Below are 21335 nucleotides of genomic sequence, written 5' to 3'. Positions count from 1 at the left end.
CATTTACTTTGGATGGGTTAAATCAGAAATATATAAAATTGTTTATTTGTCATTTAAATCCAATTTGATGTGCTGCAGTAAATCATTATTAGAGGTACTTGTGAGCGCCTCCCCTACATATAGTAGTTGAAGGGGTTTGGCCAGTCAGGTGATATTTTCCACTTCACCATTTTGTGCTGCTGCTCCGCCGTGTATTTAGCAGAAGATTCGTGACTAGTCCAATTACATCTCTAGTTGGCTACATAGGTTTCCCAGTTTACATTTAAAGAGCGTGTGGCCTTCGATAGGTGTAGTCGGTAAGCCATCAAGGGGAACCGCAATATCCGTTTGGTATTCCGTGTTGTTTTAAACAGAGAATGTCGTCCGAAAGCCCCGAATACTCTCCGTTCTTCGCGGTGATGGGTGCCTCTGCAGCTATGGTTTTCAGCGGTAATTATCACACAATTCAATTACTATCTTTACCATAGCTACATTTAAATTGGTATGTGTCCATTCAAACCGCATCTCTAATGCCTGAAACCAGCACAGAAGCGGTTAGCTACGTAGCAAGCTAACCCAGTTGACTAGCTGCATAGCTAACTTAGCGTATACGCATTTGAGTCATGTATCTGCGTAGTGAATGTAAGTTAGCTTTTATCGAAACTCGTTCTCATAACTACCCAGTTCAGTAAAAATACTGCCTTGCTATCTAATACATATCCTAGTTAGCCAGGTAAAGCTAACGTTAGTCGGACAGGTAACCAAGGGATGGAGTTGGACGAGAGTCCATGAATTGTCATTGGCGTATGTCACGTTAGTAGGCCGGACAATAGGAGTCTAAATTCACCCAAGGCTGGACATGTCAGAAGGTTGTCTGAGCTGGAACACTAGCCCGATCCCATAGCAAATTACCTCCGCAGAGCCTGTTACCTGGAGTGATGCTTACGGTTCAATTGAGCCTTAATGGCACCCAAAGATGTATCCCTGTATTTTACCATTACAATATGTTCTTAGGACGAAACGGAAAAATAACAACTCGTGTAGAAAGTTTTAACATCCCCACCTCAATGGTGCCAAGTGTGCTTATGTCTGCATAAAGAGCAAACATTTGCTGTTTCTGATTTAGCGATCGACGAAAGCAGAGTACGCTGCCCACCCTTATGTAATTAGAAAGAGGATATTATCCTGATTAAAATGGTGTCCGATTTGACAAAGTAGATATTTGGCGAAATGTACCAGCATGCCTCTCCATAGGAAAACAGTGGGGGGGGGGGCTCAGCGTTACAAGGACAAAAGGTATTTTGGGGCTAGCAATTGATGACAGAGTATGCTGCCCAGCCTTATATCATTAGAAAGATAAGATATACAAATTGCGAGGTATTTGGCTAAATAGACAGACCTACCTTTTTCCCTATAGTAAACAATGGGATGACCTCAGTTCCACAAGTAGTTTTATGTTAACATTTTAAATACCAGCAACGTGGGCAGGTGTCATTTCCAACAATAACAAAGCAGGTAGAACAAACTGGGACTAGGTGAAAAATGCCCTTAAATAAGACAACTAGCTAATCAAGTTGCCCAGTATTTTGTTAAACTGTGTCTTTACCAGTAACCACACCTCCAAAATAATGTTTGATAAATGTGCGTCGATAGGTCATTTCTCAATTGTTTGTGACATACCACAATTCAATCAGCTTGTTTACAGCTGCACTAGGGTCAAACAACATTCCTTTGACACCCAAGGAGCTGGCAAGAGATATGGCCCTGAAACTGTACCTCAATCCAGGGATGTACTCTGATTTTATCCCAACTTTTTACCTTAGCTGTCCCTTATGAAGAGCATAAGCCACAGCATCCATTTTGGGTTGGCAGTGTCAGCCAATCAGCTATTTTGTTGCTCAACACAACGTGGGCTGTTGCTACTGCTAGCTAGCATGAAGACAAACTGCAGTTTAAGTAAACTTTCAATGTCTTTCAATGTTCTTGGTGTATCAGTTTGGGGTACACACCTTAATTGAGGTATGTTTTCTGAGCCATATCCACGGTGTCGTAATATACACAGGAATGCTGTCTGACTTTAGTGCAGCTGTTAGCAAGCGGGTTGGATCTGCTGGCTACACCAGCTTTGTGCATAGTGCTACTAGTTGTACAACTGAATGCCTTCAACTGAAATGTGTCTTCTGCATTTAACCCAGAGAGGTGCGGGGGCTGCGTTAATAGACATGCACTGCGCCCGGGGAACAGTGGGTTAACTGCCTTGCTCAGGGGCAGTACGACAGATTTTTACCTTGTCAGCTCGGCGATTAGATCTCATTTGGGTCCCAGGCTGAAAAAGTTTAAGAACACCTGTTCTAGACGATTCTGTGCTTCCGACTTTGTGGCAACAGTTTGGAGAACTGTTTCCGCATGATAATGCCCCCGTGCACAAGGTGAGAGACGAACCATTTCGGTGTGGAAGAACTTGACTCGCCTGTACAGAGCCCTGACCTCAACCACATCAAACACCTTTGGGAGGAATTAGAACGCAGACAGCGAGCCAGGCCTAATCACCCAACATCAGTAGCTGACCTGTCTAATGCTCTTGTGGCTGAATGGAAGCAAGTCTCTGCAGCAATATTTCAGCATCTAGTGGAAAGCCTTCCCAGAAGAGTGGAGGCTATTATAGCAGCAATGGGGGGGACCAACTCCATTTTAATACTCATGACTTTAAAATGAGATGTTCCACGAGCAGGTGTCTACCTACTTTTGGATATGTAGTGTAAATCAGATTGAGCCCAAACTGTACCATGTAGTAGGGAGTTGTAATTTCCAACAACCAATATTCTACATAGTTTAACTCAGAAAACATAATTAACTACAATGACCAGCATCCATTGCGCACCTACTTGTCCAGACTGAGACGAGACGGTAGACCGTGATCGGGAGAGAGCGAGCAGTTTTGATTTATTTTCAGGTAGCGATACCTCAAAGATTGATAGTTGGTGTTCAGCAGTCAAAAGTATACCTTACTTTGAAGAACTACTAAAATAGTGTTTGTCAGACCGCATAGGCAGCAGCTCTATAGTGATGAGCTGATGACTTGGACTGAAAGAAATAGTTGTCAAATAAGCCTAAAACAAATGTAATATACACAAGTGAAATGTTTTATCGGCGTAATGTGATGGTTAAGTGATGAGCAGTTGCTAACATCCGTAGGACTTGAATTGTTTTCTGTTACAGCATTCAAACATTATAAAAAAAAATTTTTAAGATTGCAATAATATATTTAAATAATCAAACTCGAAACAACCTCCAAGCACCAATCGCTCAGCACTACCAGTAAGTGATGAGACAAGACATTTAGGAATTGCCATCGTTTGAGCCACGTTGTTTGCGTTTTCAGTTGACATAATGTCAGTGTATTTATTTGATCGCTTGCTCATATCCTGGATGGCCTCAGGGACAAGTGAGGGTATAGAAACTGTCTAGTAATCTTGTGACAAACAAGGACAATAAGTATTGTCTTAGATTATTTTTTTTATCCTGTTAGATCTGATGCATTCACTCAAAGCATTTAACAATATGCTACCTCACAGCATCAAATTACCAATCAACTGTGCCTTTGATTGCAAGAGTCATGTTTTGGACCATCACTAGGCTGGAATTGATTCCTTATGGTTAATTTGACATTTTTGTACTGAGTACTGTTTTGCTTTATTTAATTGTTGAAGTGGCTTTTATCAATAGCCCCCGTAGTATAGCTTAGGCTACATGTGGCAAAGCTGGTTGTGTGATGCAGCATGTAGTAGGAAATTGACATGCTACTAAGTTATGTTATAGAGCAGGATTTCCCAAACAGTCCGAAGGCCTCTCCCTGGATGTACGCGTTTTGGTTTTTGCCGTAGCGCTACACAGCTGATTACATTTATCAAAGCTTCATGATGAGTTGGTTAACTCATCATGAAGCTTTGATGAATTGAATCTGCAGTGTACGCCTAGGGCAGAAACCCAAAACATGCAACCCTAATATAGAGGGCTTGACCTACTGGGGATATTGAATCGTGCAGCTACTGCTAGGAGCTGGAGGGTGACACTATTTTCTCCTTTACTGTGCTGTGTGGTGGCGGCATGCCGCCTGTCTATTGTAGTTAATTCAACTCTGTAATGACTTGTGGTGGAAGGGTGATCCCAGTTGTCCGTTTGCGTTAAGTATTCCCAAATTTACTCCTCTTCAAAGCTGTTGCTGGGTGTGTGACCCTCTCACCTAGAGGTTCCTGTCAGGTGAAATTATTGCAAGTAATATGAGGAAACTATTGATTGCACTAAAATGCATTCATCATTTATACCCAATGTGTAGTTACTGTATGTATGTAGGAAACATACTAGCAAGAGGCTAACCTAGCATGAGCCCTATGTGTTTAGTGCTGACCCAGAGCTCCTATGGGTAGCGATAGCACAGGCCAGCGTGGGTAGAGCCTGTGGCTGGGAGTAATCTGGAGGGGGGACACCAGTGATTTCAGGCCCAGGAGCATGAAGTTTCCTTACAGGAAACGTGAGCCTGCCATCATGCGACGTCACTACAACACCACCACTACCATGATTGAGAAACAAACTGGTAATTTACACTATCTACTGATTTGTGTATGCATTTGTAAATCATTGCTGCTTCATGATAATTTAAAAGGTAATAATTGTAGACAGGAGTTGATTTTTCTTTGAGAACGTGGTTAAGCACACCCACTGAAACATATGTGAACTGTGCATTATACAGCAGTCTGTGAAGACAGTCTCACACTAATTTCATATTACTGCAGTTCCTAGTTAATTATAGTCTCATGTCTTGACTCGAAGTGGGAGGTATCAACTCTTGCAAGGTGGAGGCACCGTAATGGAATCACAAATGTTGGTTAGTCTCTTGTAGTAGAGGCATCATGAATAGCCTTGGAACTAGGGCAGTCCCTGACAATAAATAAAATACAAATCTTGGTCGACCGGGAGTAGTCTGTTCTTTCGACCAACTGTCTACATTTTACAATGTGTTTAAATAACTATATGTAGGCTACTTAGCTTGTCTGATGCTTTAAGCACTGATTAAATACACAAATTTTTGACCGATATCGTCCTTGCCAAAACAATACCGATATAAACATTTTTACTGGCCTTTTAAGGGTTCTAGTACAGTTAAATAGTTAACCACACTGACAGTTTTGTTGACGTTTACATATGTCCCCATTACCAGTAAAACAATCAACCTATTTTTTTCACGTACTTGCTGTTTTGGTCAGTCGTTTCATTCTCGACCAGGATTTATATGGAATGCCGTTTTGGTTCTTTGTGTCAAAAGAAATATGTCAAATAACACGACATAATGTCTCAGTAGCTATAGTTAACTATATAGCTAGGTGTCATCTAAAATAACCCTACTTTATAAAACAGTTATTTGATTCATGGTTAGACCCATCTATGTGAAGCAAGCCACAATAGTTAGCCTTCAAAATAAAAGTAATCATATTTGTTTTCATTTGCATCACTGTCAATGACATACTTTTATTTTGAAGGCAAACTGCAAATTCTACTTGTGCCTAATCCTTAGTGTGGCTAGCTTCACAACCCGGTCCGGTCGAGCATCACTAGCTAGCTGAAGTTCAATTTCAATAGGTGAACAACAAGTGGCAACCTAGCTAATACCTACTCACAAGGTTTCTTAAATCCTTGCTAAGAATAATGAAAATTACTGCAGTTTCAACTGGTCATTGTTTTCAGGCTGGTTGTGTTGGTGCTAGCTACCCCAGTTGTTGTGGTCGAACAAATGAGTGCTTTATTACCAATGCTGTATTGTAAACGCATCGTTCGTGGCCAGCATTTGCTTGTTTGCAGACTTTTTTTTTTTTGGTCCAGCTTTGACAGTGCTACTCAATCTTTTGATTGCAAAGACCCAAACGGCGTTCCATAGTGTGTATGTGGTGAAGCTAATAGCAGTGACACTATTACTGTGTGACTGAAATCTGAAAAATAGCTCACTTGGTAGTGTGTACTGGTGCTCGACCAGTTGGCGAAAGCAAACATTACCCACGACAGAGACCGGTTGATTGTCAAGGGCAATGAATTCCATTAGCTTGGCTTTAATGGATTTCGCCTTTGCTTTGTCTCACTGAAATTCTGTGTTGTCTGTAGGAACTGTATTGTCATTCTCAATGGATGTACAAACAGACTTTGTTTACTTGCTGTTTTGAGGTGAAGAAAATGTTTATTTGAGAAGCTCAACAATGGTGGTGAAGACAATCAGAAATATTATCAGACCCCCCCCCAAATTTATAGGCCTACATTTGCACGCAGGCCAGGTAGCCTTGGTCTACTTCTATGCATAATCAGGTGCGCGTCCTTACTCAACATTGATTGACATGAGTGCTACAAACAAAAGACTTGTAAATGGAATGAAATAAGCTAAAATGTGTTCCTCACAAGCGTAGCCTAGGTTGTGCGGCCAGCAAAAAACTTGTCTACTCCGACAATGAGAACAGTAAAAGACTGAAATAATATATTGAATGCATTAACAAATGATCCTAACCAAACTAACATTGTAGATTAGAATAGTAAATGTACTATTGGTGATACTGGTGTGCCATCCCTGCGGCTTACGCAATGGATTAGTCCACTGAGACAGGTGTGAGTCAGACGGGTGTCTCCTGTGCCAAACAATATATGTATGAGACCAAACAGTCGACTAAATGGGGTCAGCCCTACTTGGAATACTACCATGGGTTTTAATTTAGCTTTAAAGCAAAATCAATGACCTAATCATTTGATAACAGGTTAGATATCATTGGGCGCGGTGGCGATGGCTGCTCCGAGTTGTTGGTCATCAGTTGAGCCTGCGTCGTATCGACAGGGTAGTGGCCTGTTATGTCTGCAGCCTCATCTGCGTCAGGCCCCTGCTCTTGGTTGGTAGTCGATCCGAGCACAGTCGAATCTCTAACCCTGGCAATTTGACTGGTAAACTCATGGGTACACTCTCAAAGGCTGCCTGGAATTGCGATGCAATTTCCATAGTAATGTGACTCATGCATGCAATGGAATGTAATTTTTTGCAGTCAGTTGAATCAACCAATCACTGCACATATTGATGTACACGCTTCCTGCTTTCCTCCTATGGGCATCAAATGTTATGTCAGATGCGTTGGAAACAACCGGTGTAGACTAACGGTGAAATGCTTCTTTACGTGCCATTTCCAAAAACGCAGAGGAGGAATTAATACACTGAGTAATGATAGACAACTATTTCCATTGAGCGGTAATTCCCCATTGACCTCTTATCTGTTGTGTATTATCTTAAAGTATTCTTACAGTAGCTTGGTTATGTTCCAGTGTGGAGTTCAATAGAGATTGCATCATGTCTGGATCTGTTGGGGCAGTATGCGAATTAGAGTGGGTCCAGGGTTTCTGGGATGATGGTGTTGTGAGCCATGACCACCCTTTTAAAGCATTTCATGGCTACAGATATGAGTGTTATGGGGCAATAGTCATTTAGAAGGGTTATGTTGGTGTTCTTGGGCACAGGGACTATGGTGGTCTGCTTGAAGCATGTAGGTATTAGACTGGGAGAGGTTCAAAATGTCAGTGAAGACTCTTGCCAACTGGTCAGCGCATGTACGTATCCTGGTAATCCGTCTGGTCACGTGGTCTTGAGAATGTTAACCTGTTTAACTTCTTACTTCCGTCGGCTACGGAGAGCAAGATCACACAGTCGTCGGTACTGCAGGTGCTGTCCCGCATGGATCAGTGTTTCTTGCCTCAAAGCGAGCCCTGCAACATCTTGGAAAACGTACTGTTTGAACAGTTATTATGAAGAGACTGGTCATTTGGCTGTCCAATTAATCATCCAAAATTCCGTGACCATCACAGCCCTACTGCACATTTATATCCGTGTTGCCCATCCAATCCCTCCTTGATCAACTACTATAAATGCAACTGGAGGAGATGCTTGACTTGATTGTACATTGTAAGGGCATAAGCATACTTTTTTTGTTTGCAGCCATATTATTTATTTTAATTTGACCTTTTATTTAACTAGGCAAGTCTGTTAACCTGTCTAGGACTAGCGGAACCCCTCGCCAACAGCCAATGAAATTGCAGGGCGCCAAATACAAATCAACAGAAATCTCAACTCACATTTCTCAAACATACAAGTATTAGGCACCATTTTAAAGATAAAATTCTTGTTAATCCAGCCACGGTGTCCGATTTCAAATATGCTTTACAGCGAAAGCTCCACAAACTGTTAGGTTACCACCAACTCACAGAGAAACCCAGCCATTTTTCCAGCCAAAGAGGAGTCACAAAAAGCACAAATAGAGAATTAATCACAAACCTTTGATCTTCATCAGATGACACTCCTAGGACATCATGTTACACAATACATGTATGTTTTGTTCGGTAAAGTTCATATTTGTATCCAAATATTATTTTACATTGCCATGTTACGTTCAGTAGTTCCAAAACATGCAGTGATATTGCAGAGAGCCATATGAATTAACAGAAATACTCATAAATGTTGATGAAAATTTAAGTGTTATGCATGGAACTTTAGATACACTTCTCCTTAATGCAAACACTGCCAGATTTCCAAAAAACTTTACGGAAAAAGCATAATCTGAGAACGGCGCTCAGAGCCCAAACCAGCCAGAGGAATATCCGCCGTGTTGGGTAGTCAACATGGGTCAAAAATAGCTTTTATAAAGCATTCACTTTGCTCTTCATCAGAATGCACTCCCAGGAATCGCAGTTCCACAATAAATGCTTGTTTTGTTCGATAATGTTCATTTCTGTCAAATGGCTCCCCGTCATGTGATCTGGTTTTTCTTAAAGGCTACAAGTGAAGACCGACATCAGGGACGCAAACGCGCAGGTTCTTGTCCTATTCCGAGGTGCATATTGACGATATTGGAAGAACTGTCCATATTTATTTTGTCAGCCAACAAGATGAGTAGGCCTAATGATCAGCAAAAGCACTAGCATATGTCAATTTACTATTCCCCCATGGTACAAAAGTTGACCTATTCTGTGCAAGAGTAATATTCCAAACATAGTCTGGGACAGTTGTGGGATGGAATATATATATATATATATATAGGTTTATGAGCTAGGCTGTGTGTGTGTGACTGATTTGAAGAAGGCATGCGTTTCTTGCCTTACTGCACACACGCTGGGCATCATTCATAGGCTAATATTGTCACCATCACACTATTCTTGATTTAAATCCTGTCTTTACATATACTAAATAATATGTGTGAAATTTGTTTTGATTTTTAATTAACTATCATGCACCAGTCGGGGAAGAAAACATGTGTTTTCTATGCACTTAGCGAATGGAGGATGATTTTCCAGGTCATTTTTATGCCAGCCAGGTAGGCTATACTCCTCTTGTAAAGAGGGGAAATGTGTTTTAATATTAGGAAAGTTGAGAAATAAATATAGTACGCCTAGCCTATAGGGAGCTGATGTGCTCCTATTTTTAATACAGGCCATCACTCTGTTTTTTCACAATTGCACAGCCTATAGAAATGTTGCTCAACATGGGCTCTCATGTAGTGTTGGGATTACATTCACATTGATGTCAGAGCGATTGGCGGGACAGTGCTGAGTACCAGTTAGCAAGTTTGGTTTCTAATGACCATCCACAGCATCAGCGCTTGGAGAAGCCTAATTACCATGACTAAACGGTCACGTGGAATTTGTCTGCCATCATGACTTGTGACCACTGGTGTTGCCGTAGTATGGTCACAGTAACGGCCCTAGTTGTAACATCATCCCTTCTGTGGATAGACTTCTCTACCATGAGGGATTGAGAAAGGTGCTAGGCTATTACACCAGTCTTCAGTAAATGCATCAGGTCTAAATAGGGATATATTCCAACTTCATTCATCTCCTCACCAACCAACATCAACATATGTGAACATAGAAATGTGCTATGTTTTGTAGTAAAAAAGAGGAATTTAAGTGTTTACAATTACATTAGTAGACTATTGTTAGGCAATGCCTACTCATAATTGGTTAAAATTGCACTCTGATGTCATTGGAAACAACTTCATGTTTATGTGAAAGAGGTAAGTTTTATTTAATGCCTCATTTGATATTACTTTGTCTTAAATGCACTAGTGTGTGACACTGCCTCACTTAAAATGTGTGAATCTGTTAAATGGTCTGACAAGGTTGGAGCAGAATAACTTAACCTTGCATAGATGGCATCAGTCTTGTGACAAATAAGTCTGTGTAGGGGTCTGGCGGGTGGCTGGCTGCGATGTGCATATTTTAAGGATTTGCCAGCCACTACCTCTAGTCTAGAGCCACCATTACACAAAGCTCCGGAGACACTGCCTTGTTTCAGGCTTCCTTGACAGTACATGGAGCTCTCTGGATACCTGTATGAAATGTCTTGAGGCTACATGCCACGGGATGTGTCCTGAAGCATGTTCAAGGGCTGACATAACTAAAATGTTCTTGTTGACTTTACTGTTAACCAAGTAGTCAGTTGGACTGCTTTTGTTGTTGGGTTGGATGCAACATAGCTAGATTGGTGGGAATCCCTACTTTTAAGAGATGGATGGTTTTATTGATTCAAATTTTATTAGCCACCCACTGAAAGGACATATTTGCATTCTTCCATGTGAAGTATCTGCAAACTCGTGAAGAACCATGTTGAAATATGCTATTCTCTTTCACTCTGGCTGCTGTGCCAATGCTAGGGCCCTATAACATCTGCGTTGCAGACGGAATCCAGACAAAATGCAATTCCGTGATTCCAGCCATATAAAAAAAAAACGTATTGAACTTTGTAGGAAATTCCCTAAATGTATTGAACTTACAACGTTCTTTAGTTTGCCCAAGAACGTGAACAAAAAGCATCAGTGATTCGTATTTTCCTTAAACTTTCTGAATAGGCAACAACAAAGGAATGCCCCTGTCTGTGTGCGTGATTGTCTACCTCTTTGTGTAGCCATTAACGATGATTCTAATGTAATGACAACCATATTCTGGTAAATGGAAAGCCTTTCCCAAAAACCTCAATTATATGTTAGCCACCTACAAAGTTGCCTATGCTAGAGGTCTTCACGGATCCACCTGTACCTGAGCCCCGATCAAGGACCCTAGCGGGGTCTGGAACCAGAATTCTAAATGTCATGGGTCTGGGTCAGATCTGATATGATTGTCTCGGGTATGTGTACTTTTAACTGACTTCATCAAAGCAGCAATAAGCTACAGTCATAGAGCCTCTGTCTGTGTGTGTGTGGCATGTTGGGACATCTTCTCCTTTAACTGTCAATTCCACCAATTTATTAGGATAGGCTACAACTACCAAGAGCCTACAGGTAGGCTGATGCGTAATATTCTGAATGGAGTGATTTGTAACTGTAGGATGAGTGCATGCACTGCAGCCTCAACTAACATTTGCTAGCTGAACTAGTATTTCCTGGTTTGATGCAGTCAAGACTTACTATGTAATCATATTAGATAAATAACCTAGAAATGGTAGCTATTAGTTTACTATAGCGCGAGTCTGCTTAGTTAGTTGCTGTCTCTACCTCCCTTGTCACTTACCCACAAGCACGGCCCCCTACCCTGTCTGCTAGAGCGACACCTTTCTCTCCCTCCTTTCGCGCTTTATCTGCTCCGGTTAATAAAGTAGCTTAAATGACATTTCTGCTGCTTCCATCACTGTACAGACGGTCTAGATTCGACCATGTCGATATGAGTCTGGTTTCCTCGGGTCTGTTCAGAATGGGTCTCTATTTAAATGTATTTATGTCCATTCCGGAACTGGGTCCAACTCTTTGGACCTGTGAATACCTCTAGTCTTTGCCTAACTTGCAAATAATCATTATCATTCTGCATCAATCCAGTGGCCATTTTGTTTTGCTAACTCTGCAACCAAATGAGTGCTACTGAAATATCGCAATCCAGGCAACCGTCTCTGGCTGGTGCACAATTTAATTAAAGGGCAACTACACCTGAAATTCTACATTTTGTAGATTTTCCACAGACCTCAAGTGGTCGCCTGGTGTGGTTTAAGCATTGTGGACATTTCTTTTTGTTTCACTTGTCTTTTTTCCCCTGTTTTTTTAAAGAGTGAGTACCTAGAAAAACAAAATGGGATAAAGCAAAAAAAAAAATCAGACCCTGTCCTATTCATTCTGCACACACAAGGACTCACTCATAGAGAGAGCATAGTCTAAGATGAATCCAATGTTCCCTTTAGTACTCATGGAGGCTGACCATAGACATTCACAAAGGAGCATCATTGATTCACCACCCATTCCATATTCCCTGGGTTTTGTGGTCAGTCTGCAGTGCAAGAGACCTGTTTAGAGAGATTTAAAGGTCTAGGGAGTCAAACTCTGTTTTAATATTTACACAGTGAATGCAAATCTCCACATGTAACACAGCGGACTGGATAATTCAATCCTTTTGGGCATAATTTCTCCTAGGCTATTTGAAGTCACATTCACATACTGTTATATCCTGGAGCTTCTTAGCACTCCTTGCTGGGTTGAGGCAAACATAATATGTATCTTGTCCAGTGTCGTCCTTCTTGCACAATGCTAAGGGAAGAGTGGCTCAGGCAGTAGCTGCAACTTAGGTTGCATATTAGACGCTCTGGTCAGTCGTAGCCACCTCAGGGCTTTCAGTTTAGTGTGATCTCACTGCGGGTGATGCATGGCTGACGTGGGAGAAATCTCGTCAGCCCATTCTGCATGATTCACGACCACGGCGGCCTGTCACCCCCCCCCGACCGAGCACATCCATTTTTAGAGGCCCATGAGGGTATTGATTTTTATCACAACGCTGTTCTGCCTCTCCTGCAGATGTTGGCACTCTGGCTGTCTGCATCCTGGTCTGTTGTTTTGAGACTCCTGTCGGCGTGCTGACTCTGCATTCTGCTGGGCCTCAATTACATTAGTGCCCTGCTGCTTGTTATGTAAAAATGTTCCCAACTAAAAGTGTTCCCAATTAAATGTCCTATTAATTTTCACGGTCGATTGTTCTCGGTTCTGACTTCAGATGAAGCTTGTGGGCATAGAGCAAAGTGGACAATGCTTTTGTGAGTCTCAGCTTTTTAAACCTGGCTCCAAATAGTTTAATGTTTCAGGTGTTAGACCTTTTCGTGAGTAAAAAATGTTTTGGCACGCCGAGGGGTCTGACTTCAGACTAGTCCACTGAATTTTGTGGGTGTTGTAGCGCAAAAAGGGAAACCCGTTCATGTTTGAGTCTCAGCTTTTTAGAACTGGGTCCAATACTTTCTAGCTCAAACGGTTTTGATGTCGCATACGTTTTCAAGTTGGGAATGTTTTTACACGACACAGGTAACGCTGTCTTAGAAATGTAATCTATTTTATTGAGTGCTGCCAATGTGACATCAGATTGTTTCTGTGGCGACTGGTGCTGGTTTGTGTCCTTTCTGAGCTTCTGCAGGGATGTGACATTCTGCTGGTCTGAAGTCAGCAGCTTCCTGTATGGAGAACCTAATGAGTCTATTCTTCAGGCAGTCAGGGAGGTGGAGTGATTTAGATTTCTGCCGCTCTTGCACAGGATGAAAGCCTTTAAAAAAATAATAATTTAAAGCCATTGAATGGACAGGGTTAACCTCAGCTCTCCGTTCCCTGATGGTATCTATGGGTTGAGGTGGAGAGAATTTGCCCTGAACCGTAACTGTTAAATGGAGTGACGGATTTGAGATCTGCAGTCAAGCTCATTTTCAGTGTGGGAGAACATGATGCTGGTCATTTCCTCATACACAAGAATTTCCCAGCTGTAGCTACGTTGCCCTTGTACAGGGAACATAAACTATGGAGTTGTGAATTTGTTACCTAATCGATTTCAGTTCCTCCATATTGCTCAACTCTGTATTCTACTCTATTTGTACATTTCTCTAATCACAGAATTAAATAGTAGATAATTATATCATGGTATTGTTGCGTACTCCCGATTGGCTTGAAGGGCATTCTAGAGCGTGCATTATTTCCCTATAATTTACGGTATATTTGCACGGTAGAATTCAATGGCTATAGTACTTTTTTTTTGTTTTGTTTGAGCTGCTTTTTAAAGCAAAAGTCTAATTGAAAACAGTGTTGGTATTGTTGAATTCAATTTTCATAATTCGATGGGGTTGAGGTCAGTGCTCAGTGCATGCCAGTCAAGTTCTTCCACAGATCTCGACAAACTATTTTTTTTAATGTATGCGCGCACATTTTTAGCAGATGTTATTGTGGGTGTAGCGAAATGCTTGTGCTTCTAGTTCTGACAGTGCAGCAATAGATAACAATTTCTCACAACATACTCTACACACAAATCCAAGTAAAGAAATGGAATTAAGAATATATAAATATGGATGAGTAGTATAGAATACAGTATAAACATATGAGGTGAGTAATGCAAGATATGTTAACATTATTAGCGTCCAATGACTTCAAGTCTGTGTATATAGGCTTCTGCCTATCTGTGCTAGCGATGGCTATTTAAGCCTGATGTACTTGAGAGAAGCTATTTTTCAGTCTCTCGGTCCCAGCTTTGATGCACCTGTACTGACCTCTCCTTCTGGATAATAGCGGGGTGACCAGGCAGTAGCTTGGGTGGTTGTTGTCCTTGATGGTCTTTTTGACCTTCCTGTGACATTGGGTGCTGTAGGTGTCCTGGAGGGCATGTAGTTTGCCCCCAGTGATGCCTTGTGCCACCCTCTGGAGAGCCATGAGGTTGTGGGCCATGCAGTTGCCGTACCAGGTGGTGATACAGCCAGCCCGACAGGATGCTCTCAATTGTGCGTCTGTAAAAGTTTTAGGTGAAAAGACATTTCTTCAGCCACGTGAGGTTGAAGAGGTGCTATTGCGCCTTCACCACACTGCCTGTGTGGGTGGACCGTTTCAGTGATGTGTACGCAGAGGAACTTAACTTTCTACCTTATCCACATTGATGGGACAGCAGTGGAGAGGGGGGTACTCCCTCTGCTGTTTCCCGAAGTCCACGATCACCTTTGTTTTGAGTGAGACTGACACCACACTCCGAGGGCCCTCACCACCTCCCTATAGGCTGTCTCATCGTTGTTGGTAAGCAAGCCTACTACTGTTGTCTGCAAACTTGATTGAGTTGGAAGCATGCTTGGCCACGCAGTCATGGGGTGTACAATGAGGGGGCTGAGCACTCAGACCAAGGGCCTTGAGCTTAATGATGAGCTTGGAGGGTACTATGGTGTTGAATGCTGAGCTATAGTCAATGAACAGGATTCTTACATGGGTATTCCTCTTGTCCAGATGGGATGGTGAAGGTGATTGCATGTGAACCTTTTGGGATGGTAAGCAAATTGAAGTTTGTTTAGGGTGACGGGTAAGGTGGAGGTGATAATGAGCCTTTACTTGTCTCTCAAAGCACTTCATGATGACAGAAGTGAGTGCTACAGAGTGATAGTAATTTAGTTCAGTTATCTTTGCATTCTTGGGTAAAGGAACAATGGTGGCCATCTTCAAGCATGTGGGGACAGCAGACTGGGATAGGGAAAGATTGAATATGTCTGGGATGTTGTCTGGGCCGGCAGCCTTGCGAGGGTTAACACGTTTAAATGTCTTACTCATGTCGGCTATGGATAAGGAGAGCCCACAGTCCTTGGTAGCGGGCAGCGTCGGTGAAACTGTTATCCTCAAAGCAGAAGGTGTTTAGTTTGTCCGGAAGCAAGATGTCAGTGTCCGCAACGTGGCTGGTTTTCCTTTTGTAGTCTTGATTGTCTGTAGACCCTGCCACACACACACGTCTCTTGTCTGAGCCGTTCAATTGCAACTCTACTTTCTCTATACTGATGTTTTGATTGCCTTGCGGAGGGAATGGGTACTGCCATATTCCCAGTTGCCTTGCCATCCATCGTTAAATGGGGTGGTTCACACTTTCAGTTTTGCTTGAATGCTGCCATCTATACACAGTTTCTGGTTAGGATCGGTTTTAATTGTCGCAGTGGGTACAACATCTATACACGTTCTGAAAACTCAGTCACCGTCTATGTATTCGTCAATATTTATTTCTTAAGCTACCCAGAACATGTCCCAGTTCGCGTGATCAAAACAATCTTGACGTGTGGATTCCGATTGGTCAGACCAGCATTGAATAGTCCTTAGCAAGGGTACTCCCTGTTTGAGTTTCTGCCATAGGAAGGGAGGAGCAAAATTGAGTCATGGTTTGATTTGCCTAAAGGAGGGCGAGGGAGGGCCTTGTATGCATCCCGGAAGTTGGAGTAACAGTGATCAACTGTTTTTCCATCGCGAGCACTAGATTCAATATGCTGATAGAATTTAGGCAGCCTTTTCCTCAAATTTGCTTTGTTAAAATCTCCAGCTACAATAAATGCAGCCTCAGGATTAGAGGTCGACCGATTAATCAGAATGGCGGATTTTTAATTAGGGCGGATTTGAAGTTTTCATAACAATTGGTAATCTGCATTTATGGCCGATTTACATTGCACTCCATGAGACTGCATGGCAGGCTGACTACCTCTTATGCGAGTGCGGCAAGGAGCCAAGGTAAGGTGCTAGCATTAAACTTATCTTATAAAAACAAAAATCAATTTTAACAATCACTAGTTAACTACACATGGTTGAGGATATTACTAGTTTATCTAGCTTGTCCTGCGTTGCATATAATCGATGCAGTGCCTGTTAATTTATCATTGAATCACAGCCTACTTCACCAAACGGGTGATTTAACAAGCGCATTTGTGAAAAAAAGCATAATCGTTGCACGAATGTACCTAACCATAAACATCAATGCCTTTCTTAAAATAAGTACACAGAAGTATATATCTTTTAAACCTGCATATTTAGTTAAAAGAAATTCATGTTAGCAGGCAATATTATTAACTTCTGGATCAGTGGGATGCGAGCGTCCGGTGAAATTGCAGAGCGCCAAATTAAATGACTAAATATTTAACTCATGAAATCACAAGTGCAATACATCAAAATAAATCTTAACTTGTTGTTAATCCAGCTGCCGTGTCAGATTTCAAAAAGGCTTTATGGCGAAAGCAAACCATGCGATTATCTGAGGACAGCGCTCAGCACACAACATTACAAACCGTAACCAGCCAAGTAGATTAGTCACACAAGTCAGAAATAGTAATAAAATTAATCACTTACCTTTGATCTTCATATGGTTGCACTCCCAGTTACACAAATCTTTGTTCGATAAAGTCCCTCTTTATTTCCGAAAACCTCCATTTTGTTGGTGCATTTTGTACAGTAATCCAATGGCTGAAATGCAGACAAATTCCAAATAATATCTCTAAAGATTGTAGAAACATTTCAAACAATGTTTATAATCAATGCTCAGGTTTAGTCTAAACAAAGACGCGCTCTCGGGATTGCGCACCAAACAGGTTGAGGGTTTTCCATTGGCCTCTCATTGAAACTGCTCATTCTTCAGAATAAAGACCTGAAACAATGTCTAAAGACTGTTCACAGCTAGTGGAAGCCATAGGGTACAGAATCTGGGTTCTATCTCTTTAAATGGTGGATAGTCTTTCAATGGAGAAACACTCAAATCAAAATAATAGCACTTCCTGGATGGATTTTCCTCAGTTTTTCGCCTGCCATTTTTGCCTGCCAGTTCTGTTATACTCGGACATTATTTTAACAGTTTTGGAAACGTTTGAATTTTCTATCCAAATCTACCAATTATATGCATATCCTTGCTTCTGGGCCTGAGTAGCAGGCAGTTTACTTTGGACATACTTTTCATCCAAAATTCCAAATGCTAGGCAAATTGTTTCTTCTCGAGTTCATTGCACGCAGAGTCCGGGAATATGCAACAATTTGGGCTGCCTGGCTCGTTGCAAACTAATTTGCCAGAATTGTACATAATTATGACAACGTTGAAGGTTGTGCAATGTAACAGCAATATTTAGACTTATGGATGCCACGTGTTAAATAAAATACGGAACGGTTCTGTATTTCACTGCAAGAATAAACATTTTGTTTTTGAAATGATAGTTTCCGGATTTGACCATATTAATGACCCACGGCTTGTATTTCTGTGTTATTATATGATAATTAAGTCTGATTTGATAGTGCAGTCTGACTGAGCGGTGGTAGGCAGCAGCAGGCTCGTAAGCATTCATTCAAACAGCACTTTCCTGCATTTGCCAGCAGGTCTTCGCTGTGCTTCAAGCATTGCACTGTTTGACTTCAGCCTATTATCTCCTGAGATACGTGTTTAAATATTTACTATGGTATTATATCAATGGATCTAATTTTCTCTTTCCCCCCCCCAGCCTTGGGAGCAGCCTATGGCACGGCTAAGAGTGGAACAGGGATTGCTGCCATGTCAGTGATGAGGCCAGAGCTCATCATGAAGTCCATCATTCCAGTGGTCATGGCGGGTATTATAGCCATCTACGGCCTGGTGGTAGCGGTGCTCATCGCCAACAACATCTCTGAGAAGGTCACCCTCTACAAGTCAGTCTGACATCTCCCACCTCCATTTATTTCTACAAAGTCTCCATTTGCATTTCCCCTCAATTCCTAATACTTCTAACAGGCAACTGGTCCATCAATCCATTACACCTGACATTAATATTAAATCTATATACCATAAAAAAATAGTTTTGTTGCCTAATATTTTGTTGGTCTTTAATTGAAAACATCTCATCTTACTATTGTGATTTGTTCATTCGGTATCACATAGTAACCCTATCCACTGTATTGATACTATGGTAATCCCCTGTCCCTCTCTGTTGTAGGAGTTTCCTTCATCTTGGTGCTGGGCTGAGTGTGGGCTTGAGCGGGTTGGCAGCTGGCTTTGCAATTGGTATTGTAGGTGATGCTGGGGTTCGGGGCACGGCGCAGCAGCCCCGGCTCTTCGTGGGCATGATCCTCATCTTAATCTTTGCCGAGGTCCTCGGGCTCTACGGTCTCATCGTGGCCCTCATCCTGTCCACGAAATAAACCACCAACCTCTCCACCAATCTGTCTTATGTTGCTGAAGGAGGAAAAAAAATAACGGAATACTGGATAAAAAATTAAATGAATGACAAAATAATGATATAATAAAAAATGGCTCCATAAATATGGTCTTATCTCTACAATGTGTACAGTCGTCCCAATTTGATAGTCAAATGCAATGTAGTGATTTGTCGGTCCTGTGTGTTGCAAAATGTATGAAGATCCCCCCACTGGTTTACAGCCTCCATGCTTGCCAGGTTTCTTGCTGATTTCTGCCTCTGGTCTTAGAGCTGACCAAAGGGCCCCACTGCTTTTTCTCCTCCTGCATTGATCTGGCTGTTTACATGATTTCTGCATTTAATGTCTGAGGATCTATTTGTAAAGGAAAATATGTATGGACTTAACGTTTTTGTTTTCTGTTTTATTTATAAATGTTTAAATGGGGCAAACATCTTTAATTCTATAGATTTAATGCACTGTGGTTAACTGTGATGTGGTTGGAGTTCCTCTGGATGTATTATTTGGGTAAAGATTGCCTTTAGTGTGTTGCTGGTGGAGTGGGCATTGTGTAACTGTATTTCAATCGGGATGGAAACATTGCAGTGTTTCGAATGTGTTCATGTAGTACCGCTGTTTGATTGCATTAAAGGTTGTTGCCCAGTGTTGGGTCTCACAAGTGTAATTTTCAAAACATCTCTCCAGCTACTTCATCCCTGCTCGTCTGTAGATTGTTCACCACACCGCTTCCAGTAAACATGCGTGGAGTTAGATTTTGGTTAAATTCCTTGTACTGTGCCATACTTACTGTACCATAGTGTAATTCAAATGGGTAGCCAGGTGATGTTTTGGTGTAGGCATATTACCTGTGAAACATTCCTAAGATATGGGTTATTTTCAAGGTGATGTTGGTAGAAAAAAGGGTACCATTTAGCTCAATTCATTGTTTTAGAAATCTTCAATTTTTATTAAATAACCTTTTCAAATTAATTACATCTCACATTGTGATCACTTTTAGGTAAAACAATCCATTAAAGGATGTGGCGGTTTTATTGTACTTTAGTTATAAATCCTGCATAACGTTCAGCATCCAGAGAAAGTCATTCTTCATACAGTGGCTAATGCCTCTGTCATCAAATATTCACCTCTAGAGAGGACACCAGAGCAGCTGAGAACTTTTTAACGGCGGGTGGCCGTCCTCTTGCCTCTGACCACAAGTTCAGTGGTCACTTTCAAATCATTTCCCAACGATTCTACATGTTGAAACGCCACCGATCGACATAACGAATATTGGATGTGAGTAATTATTTGGTGGCTCACCTGCTCAACTGGGTGAAATCAAATCGGAATTCTAAAGTGGAATGTGGAATTGTAAAATGATTTGCAGCTGTATAGATACTGTTCATACAATGGGTGTCAGTCATTCCAGGGAGTCTAGTGCCAGCTGGTTTTTCCTTTCAACTAACATCTAGACGACCAGGTGAGGGGAGTTTCTTAATCTATCACGTTTAAGGGAGTGAAAAGCCACAGAAACTCGGCCCTCCATAGAATGAGTTTTACACATGGTTTATACATTAACATAATCTAAATGTGCTGGCAGTTGGATTGTACTGACAGTTCTGCTCTCGCAAGACACATTTCTTCAGCCTCCTGAGGTTAAAGAGGCGCTGCTGCGCCTTCTTCACAACGCTGTCTGTGTGGGTGGACCATTTCAGTTTGTCTGTGATGTGTACTCCGAGGAACTTAACTTACTACCCTCTCCACTACTGTCCTTTGAGTGTAAGGTTATTTTCCTGACACCACACTCCGAGGGCCCTCACCTCCTCCCTGTAGGCCGTCTCGTCGTTGTTGGTAATCAAGCCTACCACTGTAGTGTCGTCCGCAAACTTGATGATTGAGTTGGAGGCATGTATGGCCACGCAGTCGTGGGTGAACAGGGAGTACAGGAAAGGGCTCAGAATGCACCCTTGTGGGGCCCCAGTGTTGAAGATCAGCGGGGTGAAGATGTTACCTACCCTCACCACCTGGGGGGGCGGCCCGTCAGGAAGTCCAGTACCCAGTTGCATAGGGCGGGGTCGAGCCCCAGGGTCTCGAGCTTGATGACGAGTTTGGAGGGTACTATGGTGTTAAATGCTGAGCTGTAGTCGATGAACAGCATTCTCACATAAGTAATCCTCTTGTCCAGATGGGTTAGGGCAGTGTGCAGTGTGGTTGTGATTGCGTCGTCTGTGGACCTATTGGGGCGGAAGAAAATTGGAGTGGGTCTAGGGTGTCAGGTAGGGTGGAGGTGATATGGTCCCTGACTAGTCTCTCAAAGCACTTCATGATGACGGAAGTGAGTGCTACGGGGCGGTAGTCTTTTAGCTCAGTTACCTTAGCTTTCTTGGGAACAGGAACAATGGTGGTCCTCTT

General features: G+C 42.0%; 1 protein-coding gene across 1 annotated transcript; it reads left to right on the top strand.

The window, feature by feature from the left end:
• Positions 1-143: 143 nt before the first annotated feature.
• On the top strand, positions 144-19589 carry LOC112224080 (V-type proton ATPase 16 kDa proteolipid subunit). Its single transcript, XM_024387375.2, has 3 exons — positions 144-429; positions 18257-18440; positions 18725-19589. Exons 1-3 carry the CDS (start codon positions 357-359, stop codon positions 18927-18929), a joined length of 462 nt encoding a protein of 153 aa, XP_024243143.1. The 5' UTR covers positions 144-356; the 3' UTR covers positions 18930-19589.
• The last annotated feature ends 1746 nt before the right edge of the window (positions 19590-21335 follow it).

The sequence above is a fragment of the Oncorhynchus tshawytscha genome, linkage group LG25, assembly GCF_018296145.1.
Source record: "Oncorhynchus tshawytscha isolate Ot180627B linkage group LG25, Otsh_v2.0, whole genome shotgun sequence".
Lineage (NCBI taxonomy): Eukaryota > Metazoa > Chordata > Actinopteri > Salmoniformes > Salmonidae > Oncorhynchus > Oncorhynchus tshawytscha.
The sequence above is the reverse complement of the archived record's forward strand: the minus strand, read 5'-3'. Positions and strand labels throughout refer to the sequence as shown.